Raw genomic sequence first — 15,707 nt, forward strand, 5'->3', positions numbered from 1 at the left:
AATCAGTAGTTTTTAATAAAACAGGAAAACTAGATGAAAAAATATTTAATATTAATAATATACCTATTGAAAGGGCTAGGGGCTATAAATATTTAGGAATTTATGTGAGTGCAAGTGGAAGCTTTACAGAGGCTAAAGATGATTTATATAAAAGGGGATTGAAAGCTTTATTTAAATATGAAAAAAAGTTTTAACTTATATAAACCTAAAATTAACACACTTTCACATATATTTGATCATACTGTGAAACCTGTGTTGTTATATGGGAGTGAAATATGGGGATCTTCAGTAATAAATAAACTAAATAAAAATGAACATAATCTTTTTAAACTATGCAAGGACATGAAACAAGAAAGTATTCATGTCAAATTCTGTAAATTTTCTTTGGGTTTAGGTAAAAAATCTACAAATATAGCTGTATTGGGTGAAATGGGAAGATATCCCTTATTTCTTGAAGTAATTTTAAATATGTTTAGATATTATAAATATATATTAAAGTCTGATGATATCCTTCTCTCTGAAGCCCTGAATGTCTCTAGATCACTAAATAGTTTAAACAAAAATAGTTGGTATAGTTGTATTGCTATTCTTATGAAATATCTTGATATAGATCTTAAACTTGTTACAAATTCAAAGATGGATTTAAAATCACTAATTTACCGGAAATTAAAACAGAAATATTCCTGTATCTGGAAATCTGAACTTTACAATGATAGACAAAATAAACATCATGGAAATAAACTAAGAACTTACAGATTATTTAAAGAAAATATTTATATGGAAAAGTACTTATTAATTTTAAATGAGGATGAAAGGCGACTGCTCACTAAGTTCAGAGTCAGTGCACATAAATTAGAAATTGAAAGAGGCAGATATGTGGGGCTTCGAGTGGAGGATAGAATATGTAAATTATGTAACACTGAAGTTGAAGATGAAATTCATTTTCTTCTTCAGTGTCCTGTTTTAGAAAATAAAAGATCTGAATATATAGATTACTTAAATAAGGTTAACAAAAACTTTAAAAGCCTCCCAAATAAATCAAAATTAATATGGTTAATGTCATCTGAGGATAATGTTATAATTAAAAAAGTAAGTTTATTATTGTGTACTTTATTCAAAGAGAGAAAATTAATTCTAGATACAGTTTAGTCACCGGTAGTTTGTCCATCTATATTATATTGCAAAACTATATATATATATATCTTTTCTGCAGAATTTATTTGGTTGAAAAAGACTTGACTTTGTTTAATTGTTAAATAATCAATGTAACCAATATTTAATCACTTGTATGAAATTGAACTTAATTGTACTGCTCAAATTATTGGACGTCATAATTGACAATAAAAAAACTTTGTATCTAATCATACTGTATGCCATAACCATTCAATGTAAAATATGTTTGTGCTAATAAAAAGTGTTTATTGTCTATTGTCCGCTATTTATTTTTTACTAAGTTACGTGTTTTAAAGTCAAAATTGTGATGTTCAAACGTCAATGTGTCTAATAAAATATTAATATATTGGGGTGGCTGGTGACATACTGTTACGCTTAACATACCTGTGGTATTTAACTCAACCATATCGCAATAAAAACTTCCGGTTTAGTTTCCCAGCTGGGTGTGATGATTCAAAGATTCTTGATTATGACACCCACGTCTATAAATATAAAGTAAACTGACACCCCAAAGTGAAAGGGAAAATGGCAACCCCAGAAATAAAGAAGAAAGCGTAAGTTTTTCTTATCACACAACAATTCGCCGTATTCAAAATAAAAGACAACTAAAAAAACAAACAACATGAAATTGAAGTCGCATCAACTTCAGTTTGATAAGATCAGATAATTCTACGAAAGGCTTGACAATTAGAATTCTAAGAATAATAAAGATTTCATATCTGCAAAAAAATTACATGCTTTATCAATCTATATTCGTAACATAACGGTACCCAAATTGCACAAAGTACCCAAATTGCACCTATTTAGGAAAAATAGCAGCGGACATCTTACAAGATTTCCTAGAGACTACACAATTTGTATTTTTATGATTTGATACTATGCACTTCTTTCAACATCAGTGAAAATATTAAGATATGCACAAAACGTTCACAGTATTTATCAATTCAATTAAGTGTTTACTGAAAAGCAAAATGTACTGAAACGTCGCCATGCGACGTCATCAAAACGTCATCTTTTTAAAATGATCAAATACAATATGTTACAAGTACCCATTTAAAAAAAAATGAAGAGTAAGCATGGACTTATATCCAATTGTTCAAAATATTTGAAGAAATTAAACAAAAGCTCTGTTATTCGACTTTTGACGATGCGAATTTAAGCATAGATGCAATTTTGGTACTCCTCATTTCAGAATCATTGATGGTTTGGAGGTCAGTTTAGACCATTTTTTCTATGATTCCATATGGATTAAAAATCGAATTGGTATACCTATATAATAAAGAAGGATACGGCTACAAAATAAACACACAATGGACATTATTGTCTTTATCATAAAAAAACGTAGGTGAAAAAGCTTTCAAAATAGGTGCAATTTGGGTACCCTCACGTTATATATGTGATGATGGATATTCAGCATGCTGTAAATAAGTTAATAGTTGCATGTGTGGTGATCTTATATCACTGGCTATGAAACTAACAGTAACAGAAACAACAACTGTAACAGCAGAGATTCTACATGTACATACAAAATCATATTTGTCTTCCTGGGGACTCGAACCTGAGACCTCTGTGTTACAAGGCAACTCATAAACTGACTAAGCTATTTACAATTTAGCTGCATACATAAAGAAGGGCTTTCTTAGCTCGACTGCTTACGACTGACCAAGTCATGTATCTACCACATTTAGAAAATGAGAGAAGCAATGCAATCCACTCTCAATTACAAGAAGCTTATTGTTAACTTGAACACTTAGGGATATACTATATGTAGGTTGGGTTGGAATTTAATAAATTACAATGATTGAGAAGCTTTTATATTTCCTTACAACATGTACAAACAGAATGTGATCAAAACATTCAGCTGATTTTACAGAGTTATCTCCCTGTATACAATCCTTAACATGCTTTAATAAGAAACCAAAAAGTCTTATAAATAATTGCTATTTCAATATTTGAATTGCAGAGACCTTAAGGTTATCATCCTTGGAGAATACAGTGTTGGGAAGACCTGTTTTGTTAACCGTTATATCGAAGGGAAGTTTGGTAAAACAGAAGCGGTATGTTTTAAGGTCGTTTTTATTGTATCAAAGAAGAAAATGCAACTTGAGCATGTGTATGTTGTGATGGCTACTGATTACTGTATAACAGTCAGGGGTGCTACTTGAACAAGTGATTTCATTATCACCTGTTTCAGTGATTTTTTAATTTCAGTTATCACCTATGTACCGGTAAGTGCATCTTCGCTAGCCAAGGGTTACAATCCACTCCCGCTCTCTTCACCCTTGGCGGATTGAGCCAACATTTGTGAAAACAATGTTGCGCCATCTATCGGAAGATTTAAGTCACGCCAATTCCGAATACATTATTCCTGACCAATGGTAGCACTTGAACTCTTCAATTTGGAGGTAAAAACACGGTAGTGTCTAGATTCTACACACTTGTTAAAGCCAGAAACAAAAATATGCGTCAACATTCATGCATTTATGCATGAAACATACACAGGAATTTCTATTAGTTGATTAAAAACATTCTAGTTGTCACTTAAAATAGTCGTATGTTTAGGGATGTAAAGATTTGTTGCACAATAAACACGTGGCAATTGTTTACAAACTCTTTCTACATTTACACGAGATCATTTTAAAGACGCTTTCTGATTGGATGCAGCGAGTTTCGACTGCAACCAATAAAAATCCTTACCCAGTGTCTCCGAAATTTTATCTCAATCCGCCAAGGGTGAAGAGAGCGGGAGTGGATCGTAACCCTTGGCTAGCGAAGATGATGGATTTTGGTGTTTCCTTTCATCTTCAAATGCTAATTTCATTGATTTTCCATATTTTCACAAACTTTTCTATAATTTTCCTACATAAATCAATTATCCCTTTATCTTTGGATATCAATTTCACCAGTGCGCTTGGGCAGTAAGTTAGTGCGCTAAAGCTTTTAAAAGTACCCTTGGGAATTGTTCTGTAATCAAATATTCATTAACTTCTCTTACTTTCAGTCAAAGGTCAACAATATTAGGTGACCTGATTGGTTTTCTTTAGAATTAGAATGATTTACAAATTATTCCAGGCTTATTAAGTAAATGACAATTTCTGCATGTACATAGTTTTTTCAATGGAATTCTGGTCTTTTTGCAAATAAAAAAATCAAGCTTGTGGGGAAAATATCCAAAAAATGTTATAAACACTTATTTTAGTCATTGGTAGTGATTACATTTTAACTTCTCAAATTACTTGTTTTAGTGATTTTGAAAAGTCTGTGTGAAAGTTTTAAATATTTCACAGCCAAAATCACTCAAAGAAGTGATTTTGAAATCACTTGTTTAAGTAGTACCCCTGACTGTCAGGGATGATTCCAGGTGTTTACAAATGGGTCCCTTGAATATCAAATTGGGAATTTTTTATGCATACAATATAAGACGAAATAATATATCATTTTCCTGTAAAAACGGAAAATGAATATTAAGTTAATTTCTTCTGTACACTGATTGAAAAAATTATTGGATTCAGACCAGGGAAGTTGTATTACATGAATATCATTGCATATGATGCACTATCATCTTAACTTTGGTAAACGAGGCCTATTACAAAAAACATATATACCACAAGTTCCAGCTAACATAAACCTATGGCAGGCCGTTTAGCTATTTTAAATGTATTTCAAATAGAACTGGCCAATTGTTGAATTAAGTAAAGCAATTACAAAAGTATATATATATATGCTTAATTGATAAGTTATTTAAAGCAATTTAACCAGTGAACTTTAAAATTATTTGGATCATTTTCATATCTTTTGAAACAGTTCCATAATGATGACATCGTATTTCAGGGGGGGGGGGGGGGGGGGAGGGGGTTTCATTTCATGAATGGTCTATCATCAACATTATTTTCAAAAACTCTCAAACTTTTGTCTTTTGTGGAAAAAAGAGCTAAATATAAAATAATTTCTTTTACAAAACAAGTTTTAATCAACATAACCGGCTCTACTGGGCGATCTGCTTTTACCATTCAAATTCATTCATCAATGTTATATAAAATTTGCTCTTTGCTGAGGTCTGTTTTGACACCCATTTTGACAAAAAGCATATTTTTGATGAACCTACTGAGTGATCTACTTTTACGAGACCACATACTCTCATAACATGTTAACTTCAATTGAATCCGGCCGCTCATTTACCTCATGTTGACATAACTAAATCGTTGTTAATAAAATGCGATCATAGTCAGCATTTTTATCCAAATTTTACTATGTTTTGACGACAAACTATGAAAAATTATAGTTGCCGTAATCGGTGACAGAAACTTTTCCAGAAATACCGATTTTTGTTTTATTTTCCTGAATTGGGAATTTATACTGACAAACATTTTTTTGGGGCCGCTGGCCGATTTAAGGGCCGTTGAGGGGCCCTAAACTATATAGTGGAATCATCCCTGACTGTATAATGCATTGTAATGGTACCTCTGATACAATTTTCAAATCAAACACATCATTTTGTGGAAATTATGCATTCATGCAATAGATAAACATTTAGAATGGAAATGGGGAATGTGTCAAAGAGACAAACCCGACCATAGAACAGACAACAGCCGAACTAACATTACATGTATGTGTTTCAATATATATTTTGCAATTAAGTATTAGTAATGTTTTGAAACTTTCAAATCGATCAGTTTATAGTGTAAGCACCTTGTTAGGCAACTTGGTTAAAGAATCTTTATATTGTAGTAACATTATGTTAGGCAACTTGGGTTCTTTATATTGTAAGAACACCATGTTCATGATGTTTGGCAAATTGGACTCTTTATATTGTATGAACACCATGTTAGGCAACTTGGGCTCTTTATATTGTATGAACACCATGTTAGGCAACTTGGGTTCTTTATATTGTATGAACACCATGTTAGGCAACTTGGGTTCTTTATATTGTATGAACACCATGTTCATGATGTTTGGCAAATTGGACTCTTTATATTGTATGAACACCATGTTAGGCAACTTGGGCTCTTTATATTGTATGAACACCATTTTCATGATGTTTGGCAACTTGGACTCTTTATATTGTATGAACACCATGTTAGGCAACTTGGGCTCTTTATATTGTATGAACACCATGTTAGGCAACTTGTTTTATATTGTATGAAAACCATGTTAGGCAACTTGGGCTCTTTCTATTGTATTAAAACCATGTTAGGCAACTTGCTTTATATTGTATGAAAACCATGTTAGGCAACTTGGGCTCTTTCTATTGTATGACCATTATGTTAGACAATTAGGTTCTGCATATTGTATGAAATACAACAATGTATAAACACACCATTGATTTTTAACAGTAATATGAAAAAAAGCAGATGTGGTATGATTGCCAACGAGACAACTTTCCACCAGAGACCAAAATTAGATAAAAGTCAACAAATATATACTGGTAGGTCACTGTATAGCCTTCAACAATGAGCAAAATCCATACCACATAGTAAGCTATAAAAGCCCCGAAATGACAAATGTAAAACAATTCAAACCAGAAAACTGACAGCCCAATTTATGATCAGGACAATAAACAAAAAAACAAATATGATTTACAGAAACAAATAACAACTGGTCACTGAACTACTGGCTCCTTACGTGTACCCTATAGGTCTACAAGTACCTTCTTTTGTTGATTTGCGTACCAGCTGGAACAGATCTATGCATATTCATGATATTCTACATCATTCATGTTTATGGTTGTGAATTACAATTACTTTACATTATCAAAGTTCTTGTCTTGCATTAGTGACTTTTGTTATTTTATGTCATGTCTTTTTTTAGACCATTGGAGCAGCTTTCTTTTTAAAACAATGGGGACCATATAATGTTGCTGTTTGGGTAAGTCTAATTTCTATTTAAGACAAGAAATTTTAATCTTTTTTATATGAAAATGTACATACATGTACCCTTACAACATGAACAAAGTTCTTGGACATGATGAAGCTGGATTTTGTCTAGCTTGATAATTATGTTAAATATCCAATGCTGACTCAAAATTTATCAGATTAGAGGGAGTCCTGATCGGGGCTTAAAAACATGAAATCCAGAGGTCCTAAATGTAAAGAAATTTAAATCCCTACATCCAGAAATTCAGAAAAAGATTGCTAGATCACGAAACAATCAATCCCGAAATCCCGAGCTTAAAAACACCAGATCCTGGAGTCCTGATAAAGGTCTGACCCCCCTCAGAGTAGGCTTAAATAACAGATTGAAATATGAATCTCTGTTGATTGATGAAATAATAGATTAAAGCCTAGATATGCTAGATGGGTTTTTATGTATTTTTAGCTCACCTGGCCCGAAGGGCCAAGTAAGCTTTTCCCATCACTTGGCGTCCGTCGTCGTCCGTCGTCTGTCGTCCGTCGTCGTCCGTCGTTGTTAACTTTTACAAAAATCTTCTCCTCTGAAACTACTGGGCCAAATTAAACCAAACTTGGCCACAATCATTATTGGGGTATCTAGTTTAAAAAATGTGTGGCGTGACCCGGCCAACCAACCAAGATGGCCGCCATGGCTAAAAATAGAACATAGGGGTAAAATGCAGTTTTTGGCTTATAACTCAAAAACCAAAGCATTTAGAGCAAATCTGACATGGGTAAAATTGTTTATCAGGTCAAGATCTATGTGCCCTCAAATTTTCAGATGAATCCGACAACCCGTTATTGGGTTGCTGCCCCTGAACTGGTAATTTTAGGTAATTTTTGCTGTTTTTGGCTATTATCTTGAATATTATTATAGATAGAGATAAACTGTTAACAGCAATAATGTTCAGCAAAGTAAGATTTACAAATAAGTCAACATGACCAAAATGGTCAGTTGACCCCTTTAGGAGTTATTGACCTTTATAGTCAATTTTTAACCATTTTTTGTAAATCTTAGTAATCTTTTACAAAAATCTTCTCCTCTGAAACTACTGGGCCAAATTAATCCAAACTTTGCCACAATCATCTTTGGGGTAACTTGTTTAAAAAATGTGTGGCGTGACCTGGCCAATCAACCAAAATGGCTGCCACGGCTAATAATAGAACATAGGGGTAAAATGCAGTTTTTGGCTTAAAACTCAAAAACCGAAGCATTAAGAGAAAATCTGACAGGGTTTAATTGTTTATCAGGTCAAGATCTATCTGCCCTGATGTTTTCACATGGATCGGACAACCCGTTGTTAAGGTTACTGTCCTGAATTTGGTAATTTTAAGGAAATTTTGCCGTTTTTTGTTATTATCTTGAATATTATTATAGATAGAGATAAACTGTATACAGCAATAACTTTCAGCAAAATAAGATCTACAAATAAGTTTACATGACCAAAATAGTCAATTGACCCCTTAAGGAGTTATTGCCCTTTATAGTTGATTTTTAACATTTTTCATAAATTTTTGTAAATTTTTAGAAAATATTTTCCACTGTAATTACTGGGCCAAGTTCATTATAGATAGAGATAATTGTAGCAACAAGAATGTTCAGTAAAGTAAGATCTACAAACACATCACTATCACCAAAACACAATTATGTCATGAATTTATCCGTGTCCATTGTTTAATATGCACAAGACCAAGTTGAGCGACACAGGCTCTTTAGAGCCTCTAGTTTTTTTATTTCTAGGCTATTTTTCTAAGACTATTCTTTATAAAATTTGCCTGTTATTGTCGCACCCCATTGTTCTTTATTTCTCTATTTTTTATGCCTATTTTTCTCTATTCTTTTGTTGTCCTCATTTTGTTCTTTATTCTATTTTGAATATCCCATCCCCTTCCTAACACCCATATAGCAATATCCCATCCCCTTCCAAACACCCATATAGCAATATCCCATCCCCTTCCTAACACCCATATAGCAATATCCCATCCCCTTCCTAACACCCATATAGCAATATCCCATCCCCTTCCAAACACCCATATAGCAATATCCCATCCCCTTCCTAACACCCATATAGCAATATCCCATCCCCTTCCTAACACCCATATAGCAATATCCCATCCCCTTCCAAACACCCATATAGCAATATCCCATCCCCTTCCAAACACCCATATAGCAATATCCCATCCCCTTCCTAACACCCATATAGCAATATCCCATCCCCTTCCTAACACCCATATAGCAATATCCCATCCCCTTCCTAACACCCATATAGCAATATCCCATCCCCTTCCTAACACCCATATAGCAATATCCCATCCCCTTCCAAACACCCATATAGCAATATCCCATCCCCTTCCTAACACCCATATAGCAATATCCCATCCCCTTCCAAACACCCATATAGCAATATCCCATCCCCTTCCAAACACCCATATAGCAATATCCCATCCCCTTCCTAACACCCATATAGCAATATCCCATCCCCTTCCAAACACCCATATAGCAATATCCCATCCCCTTCCTAACACCCATATAGCAATATCCCATCCCCTTCCTAACACCCATATAGCAATATCCCATCCCCTTCCTAACACCCATATAGCAATATCCCATCCCCTTCCAAACACCCATATAGCAATATCCCATCCCCTTCCTAACACCCATATAGCAATATCCCATCCCCTTCCAAACACCCATATAGCAATATCCCATCCCCTTCCAAACACCCATATAGCAATATCCCATCCCCTTCCTAACACCCATATAGCAATATCCCATCCCCTTCCTAACACCCATATAGCAATATCCCATCCCCTTCCTAACACCCATATAGCAATATCCCATCCCCTTCCAAACACCTATATAGCAATATCCCATCCCCTTCCAAACACCCATATAGCAATATCCCATCCCCTTCCTAACACCCATATAGCAATATCCCATCCCCTTCCAAACACCCATATAACAATATCCCATCCCCTTCCTAACACCCATATAGCAATATCCCATCCCCTTCCTTCCAAACACCCATATAGCAATATCCCATCCCCTTCCAAACACCTATATAGCAATATCCCTTCCCCTTCCAAACACCCATAGCAATATCCCTTCCCCTTCCAAACACCCATATAGCAATATCCCATCCCCTTCCTAACACCCATATAGCAATATCCCATCCCCTTCCAAACACCCATATAGCAATATCCCATCCCCTTCCAAACACCCATATAGCAATGTCTCATCCCCTTCCAAACACCCATATAGCAATATCCCATCCCCTTCCAAACACCCATATAGCAATATCTCATCCCCTTCCAAACACCCATATAGCAATATCCCATCCCCTTCCAAACACCGATATAGATTTGCAACTACAAAAAATATATATATTTTAACCAGTAAGTAAATAGTTATCAAAGGTACCAGAATTATAACTTAGTACGCCAGACGCGCGTTTCGTCTATATCAGACTCATCAGTGACGCTCATATCAAAATATTTATAAAGCCAAACAAGAACAAAGTTGAAGAGCATTGAGGATCCAAAATTCCAAAAAGTGGTGCCAAATACGGCTAAGGTAATCTATGACTGGGATAAGAAAATCCTTAGTTTTTCGTAAAATTCAAAGTAACACTGTTTAGAATATGCATCTGAAAATAAGGAGATTTGGTATAGATTAGATGCTAATGAGACAGCTATCAACCAAAATTTGAATGAAGTAAATATAAGCAATTATAGGCAACCGTACAGCATTCAATAACCTCATACAGTAAAGTCAGTACTTCAAAAGTTGCTACATGAGAAATATGAAACAATTCAATTAACATGATTAATTACTTCCTGTATTAATTCTTATCATATGATATCTTTTGATTTCAAGATGAATTAAAAAATAAACAGCTAAATTTTGCTCACATGAATTTTACGTGAATCTCATTTTACGTTAAGTATATTTCACTTGAATTTCACTTAAAACATTTCACGTAAAACATTTCATGTGAAAAAATAAAAATTGTGTCTAAGTCATGTAAGTTAAAAGAAATAACCAAAAATCTAAAATTTTGTCAACCTCTATTACCTTGTATCATATGCATCATATATTCCATAGAAATCTTTATTTTATTTAAAAAAATCTATTTTTTATGTGAATATTTCACGCTGAATTCATGTGAAAGTTTTCATATATTTTATTCACGTTAAATTCATGTGACCAAAATTGCCTGCATAGTTTTACCCTTGTTTTGTAGGACACTGCTGGAGATGAGAGATTCTCTGGGCTATCATCATTTTATTGTAGAAATGCTGGGGCAGCTATCCTGGCATTTGACTTATGTATTGAAAACACCTTTGAAACTCTAAAGTGAGTATCTATACAAATAAATGTACACTGTCAAAATCATAATGAGTCGTTTTCATGTTGTTTCGTCAAATAATATTTAAGACATATATGCATAAAATAATTTATTTATTTATTTTAAGCTGTTGCATGAATATGATCATTTATCACTTATGCAAACACTTTTAAACAAAAATTTCTGCCTTTTCTCTGCCCTAAAAATCTTTTTTCACTTATCAGCTTTGAGAAACTTAATCATGTATTGCTTATACTAATAAGTGACAAAGCAGTCAAACTTGAAAGCATTTTTAAAAACAGTGATCTATACCTGTGTTGTGATAAGGAACATTGCAGCTGTCTAAGACAGTTACAGCTATTATCCTTATGCATGTACTTTAAAGGTTTGGATGGCTTGCTTGCTTTGTTTGTATAAATGATTGCTCAAGTATTGTATTGTGTCTTCAGCTGGTATAATGCTATTTGATGCTTGATCAAACATTTACACAAACAAAGCAAGCAAGACAACCAAACCTTCCAACAACAAGCAGTAAGAAAATAGCTGTAAAGCTTGTTGGTTGAGCAGAGGAAGATGAAAAGGGATATTTAAACTCAATAAGATGAAAACAAAAAATAAAGAAAAGGATCAAAAGACTAAAAACGAAATAAAATCACAACATAGCAAAATAAAGACTTTGCAACACAAACCAGTTACTATTTCCATAACAGGGTACTTACTGTAAACCAACTTGTTTTCCCTGATTCTTTATTTAGCGTTTGATCCTTTCTAGTCTATTTCCCGGCTATTTGGTTTTCGTGTTTTCCAATTAACTTGGTGTAGTGAAATGAGGAAAGATTGGAAATTTGCATATTCGCAACAATTTATTTGTGTGATATTTTTCTACTCACAGAAATCGTGAAAATAAATCACTGGTGAAAAATAAATCACTGGTGAAAAATAATCACTTGTGAAAATAAGTTGGTTTACAGTATTTGATTAGAAATTTTGTAGTTAGCCTAGGCCTTCTTCATATCATTTTTAGGACTAAAAAAGTAACACTGTGCTAGGGAAAACCGTCAATCGAAAAAGATGGCCTTAAATTTTTCTTTATTAATGAAATATTCTGTAGGTTTTGTTCAGTGTTCATGGTGTCATTCTTTCATGGCAAATATTGATTTTAAAAAAAACAAATTCATCCACCAAACATAAATGTTTTGGTAATCTGGGGTAAACATTTAAGCAGCAATCAAGCCATTTTTTTTAAATTCAATTGTTAAAATGACATAAAGAGATTTATTAGGAATACTCAGGCAACAGTTTTTAGAACAAGATAAAGATAAAAAAAAAAAAGATGCAATCAAAACCTTATGGGACTGACTTGATATTTAAGTCTTCCAAGGCTTATCATTACATTTTTAATACAAACAATGTAGTGCATAGATAGATAGATAGATAGATAGATAGATAGTTTATTAACGTCTCACCATTAATATACACAATACAATATTTACATATATCATAAAACATAAATATATATCAATGCCATTCTTAAAAGAATTATGAGAGACAAAAAGTAAAATTTCATCAAACAATAAAAGGACTTTATAAAACTATGTACATGTACATGTACTTCATATAGGTGCAACCCCACATCTGAATTGTGAATATGCTCTACGTTGAGAAGGAGATAATAGGGTTTTTAGATAAAGTTCACAACTATACATCCTATTCATGAACATTTGATGATGTATTACATGCTCAGATATTCAGGGCACAAAAGGAGGTTACGCTTGTCACGTAAATTACATAACTTTCGTAAGGTGCATGAATCTATCTTGTATCTGTTCTAAAAATATAAATGATGTCATTGTTAAAAAAAAATGGAGTTATCTTTCTTTAAAATTGAGAATGGAAATGGGGAATGTGCCAAAGAGACAACAACCCGACCATAGAGCAGACAACAGCAGAAGGTCACCAACAGGTCTTCAATGCAACTCAATGCAACGAGAAATTCTCGCACCCGGAGGCGTCCTTCAGCTGGCCCCTAAACAAATATATACTGGTTCAATGATAATGAACACCATACTAAACTCCAAATTGTACACAAGAAACTAAAAGTTAAAATGATACAAGACTAACAAAGGCCAGAGGCTCCTGACTTGGGACAGGCGCAAAAATGCGGCGGGGTTAAACATGTTTGTGAGATCTCAACCCTCCCCCTATACCTCTAGCCAATGTAGAAAAGTAAACGCATAACAATACGCACATTAAAAGTTCAGTTCAAGAGAAGTCCGAGTCTGATGTCAGAAGATGTAACCAAAGAAAATCTTTGTCTAGAATTGCTGTAAAAACAACTACAACTAATGCAATATTTAATTTTACTTCCCACTGATAAATTGAAGCAATCTTTACCATTCAATGCTTACAAGCACTTTTATTATTTTTTCAGATCCAGATTTGTGCCTCTAGTTGATCAAGCAACAGAAGATAATTGTTTGAAAGTTATCGTAGGAACTAAATTAGACTTACTAGAACCTAGTAAACGTAAAGTAACAGTTGACGAAGCCAGAAAATTTTCAAGGGAGATAAATCCTAATATTGAGTACGCCAAATTAAAACATGATCCATATTTTGAAACCTCTAGTCTTCAAGGAATAAATGTGGACGAGGTGTTTGAATATATTTTTGGACATTGCCTGCCATTGTCAGATGTAGAACGTATAAAAATGAAAAATAAAACTCGTGGGACGGTAGACTTAGGGGAAAGTACAGCAATGACACCAGAGAAAAAAGGAGGATGTTGTTGATATACATATTGTTTGTGTTATGCATTTTTTATATATATACTGTGGATTCATTATTTTTAGTCGGATACCAACTTTGGAGGATTAAGTGGGTACAGGTGAACCCTGAATATAAATGTTCAACAAATATACAAATTTTTTAAGGCCTTTATAGGTAGTACATTTGAAGACTTTAGAAAAGTCAGGCAAATATCCAACATGCAAGGTTATCTGAATCCATGAGAATTGGTACTCACTAAAATAAAGAAATCCACATTATATCATTATCTGTATTAAAGACCAAAAAGTGACAGGTTCTCCCAGTATTTTCATAAAACACAATGGATTTAAAAAATCACTGTTTTCTATAAATTTATATCACCCCATATATAGTAAACTTCATTGTAATTTCTATTCATGTAGCACCATGGTACTATAAGAGCCCAGTGGTGGACACAGCATGTTTTTTCTGTGATTCTTTTGAAATGTTTTCCAAATGTTTAGAATGAATTTTTATGCTAAATTCATTTGTGTGAGGCTTATATTTTTATGATATTCCCCCTCCCCCACCCCACCCCCTGTATCTTTAGGCAGGGGAGGAGTGTTGTATTAAATACAAATGTACAAAATGAAAAAAAAAAATTATATTCATGAGATGATAAACCAATTTTATAACTCTTTCTTGTTTTATTTTTTTTAAACATAAAGAAAGTTAACCTTAAGGTGGTACATTACATTACAGGGAGATAACTCAGTAAAATTCAAAAGAACGTTTTAATTGCATCCTATTGTGATTGCAATATTAGGCTTCTCAATGATCAAAATAAGTGTTTGTCAAACTGATATATATCCAATGAAATGTGTCCAATGAAATGTGCCATTCAAGTTTTTTGGATAGGGTCAAAGTGGATATTTTATGAAAATTGTATAGCAATTAAATGAGCCAAATTAATTTTGGTCAAGGTGTTTGGTACCACCTTAAGAAAATGTTTTAAATGTAAAAATGTGTACATACAATGTATATTTTATCCTTTAATATTCAGAAGTATACCTGGTTTATTTATGTCACCATTTTACAAAAGCATCATTTAAAATATCAGGTTGTTAAAATTAAAATCATGAAAATCATCTATCATGTGTATTACTTCTAAACTTTACTTTTTTGGAAAAGTTTAGAACTGCCTTTTTGTTTAGTGATTTCACTATTTTCTAGAGTTGTGATTAAAAGCCAGATACATTGTATAGGCATATTGCTGGTAGAAGACCCTATCCTTGTTGACTGTAAAGAATTTGCATTCCTGATTTTAAAATTCTCGATATCAATGATATTACTGGGAGATACCTGGACAATAACAGACATATGAATCAGACTACAATGTTATTTTTAAACTTTACATTGCCAACTATTTACTTTGTGTGGAAGTCACCCATTTTGAATATTTTTTTGTTACATTTAATTATTTTATTCCAATTGTCATAGACTGAATTTTGTTAAGTCTATTATATTTTTTTTTATTTTTTAGCAGTGTTAT

General features: G+C 33.2%; 1 protein-coding gene across 1 annotated transcript; it reads left to right on the forward strand.

Annotated features, from left to right (window-relative positions):
* Window positions 1–1,568: 1,568 nt before the first annotated feature.
* On the forward strand, window positions 1,569–14,817 carry LOC139499584 (ras-related protein Rab-20-like). The gene is made up of 5 exons (XM_071288331.1): window positions 1,569–1,727; window positions 3,137–3,230; window positions 6,982–7,038; window positions 11,306–11,418; window positions 13,842–14,817. The coding sequence occupies exons 1-5, from the start codon at window positions 1,699–1,701 to the stop codon at window positions 14,197–14,199; spliced, it is 651 nt and encodes a 216-aa protein (XP_071144432.1). The 5' UTR covers window positions 1,569–1,698; the 3' UTR covers window positions 14,200–14,817.
* Window positions 14,818–15,707: the final 890 nt, after the last annotated feature.

This window comes from Mytilus edulis, chromosome 12 (genome assembly GCF_963676685.1).
Source record: "Mytilus edulis chromosome 12, xbMytEdul2.2, whole genome shotgun sequence".
NCBI lineage: Eukaryota > Metazoa > Mollusca > Bivalvia > Mytilida > Mytilidae > Mytilus > Mytilus edulis.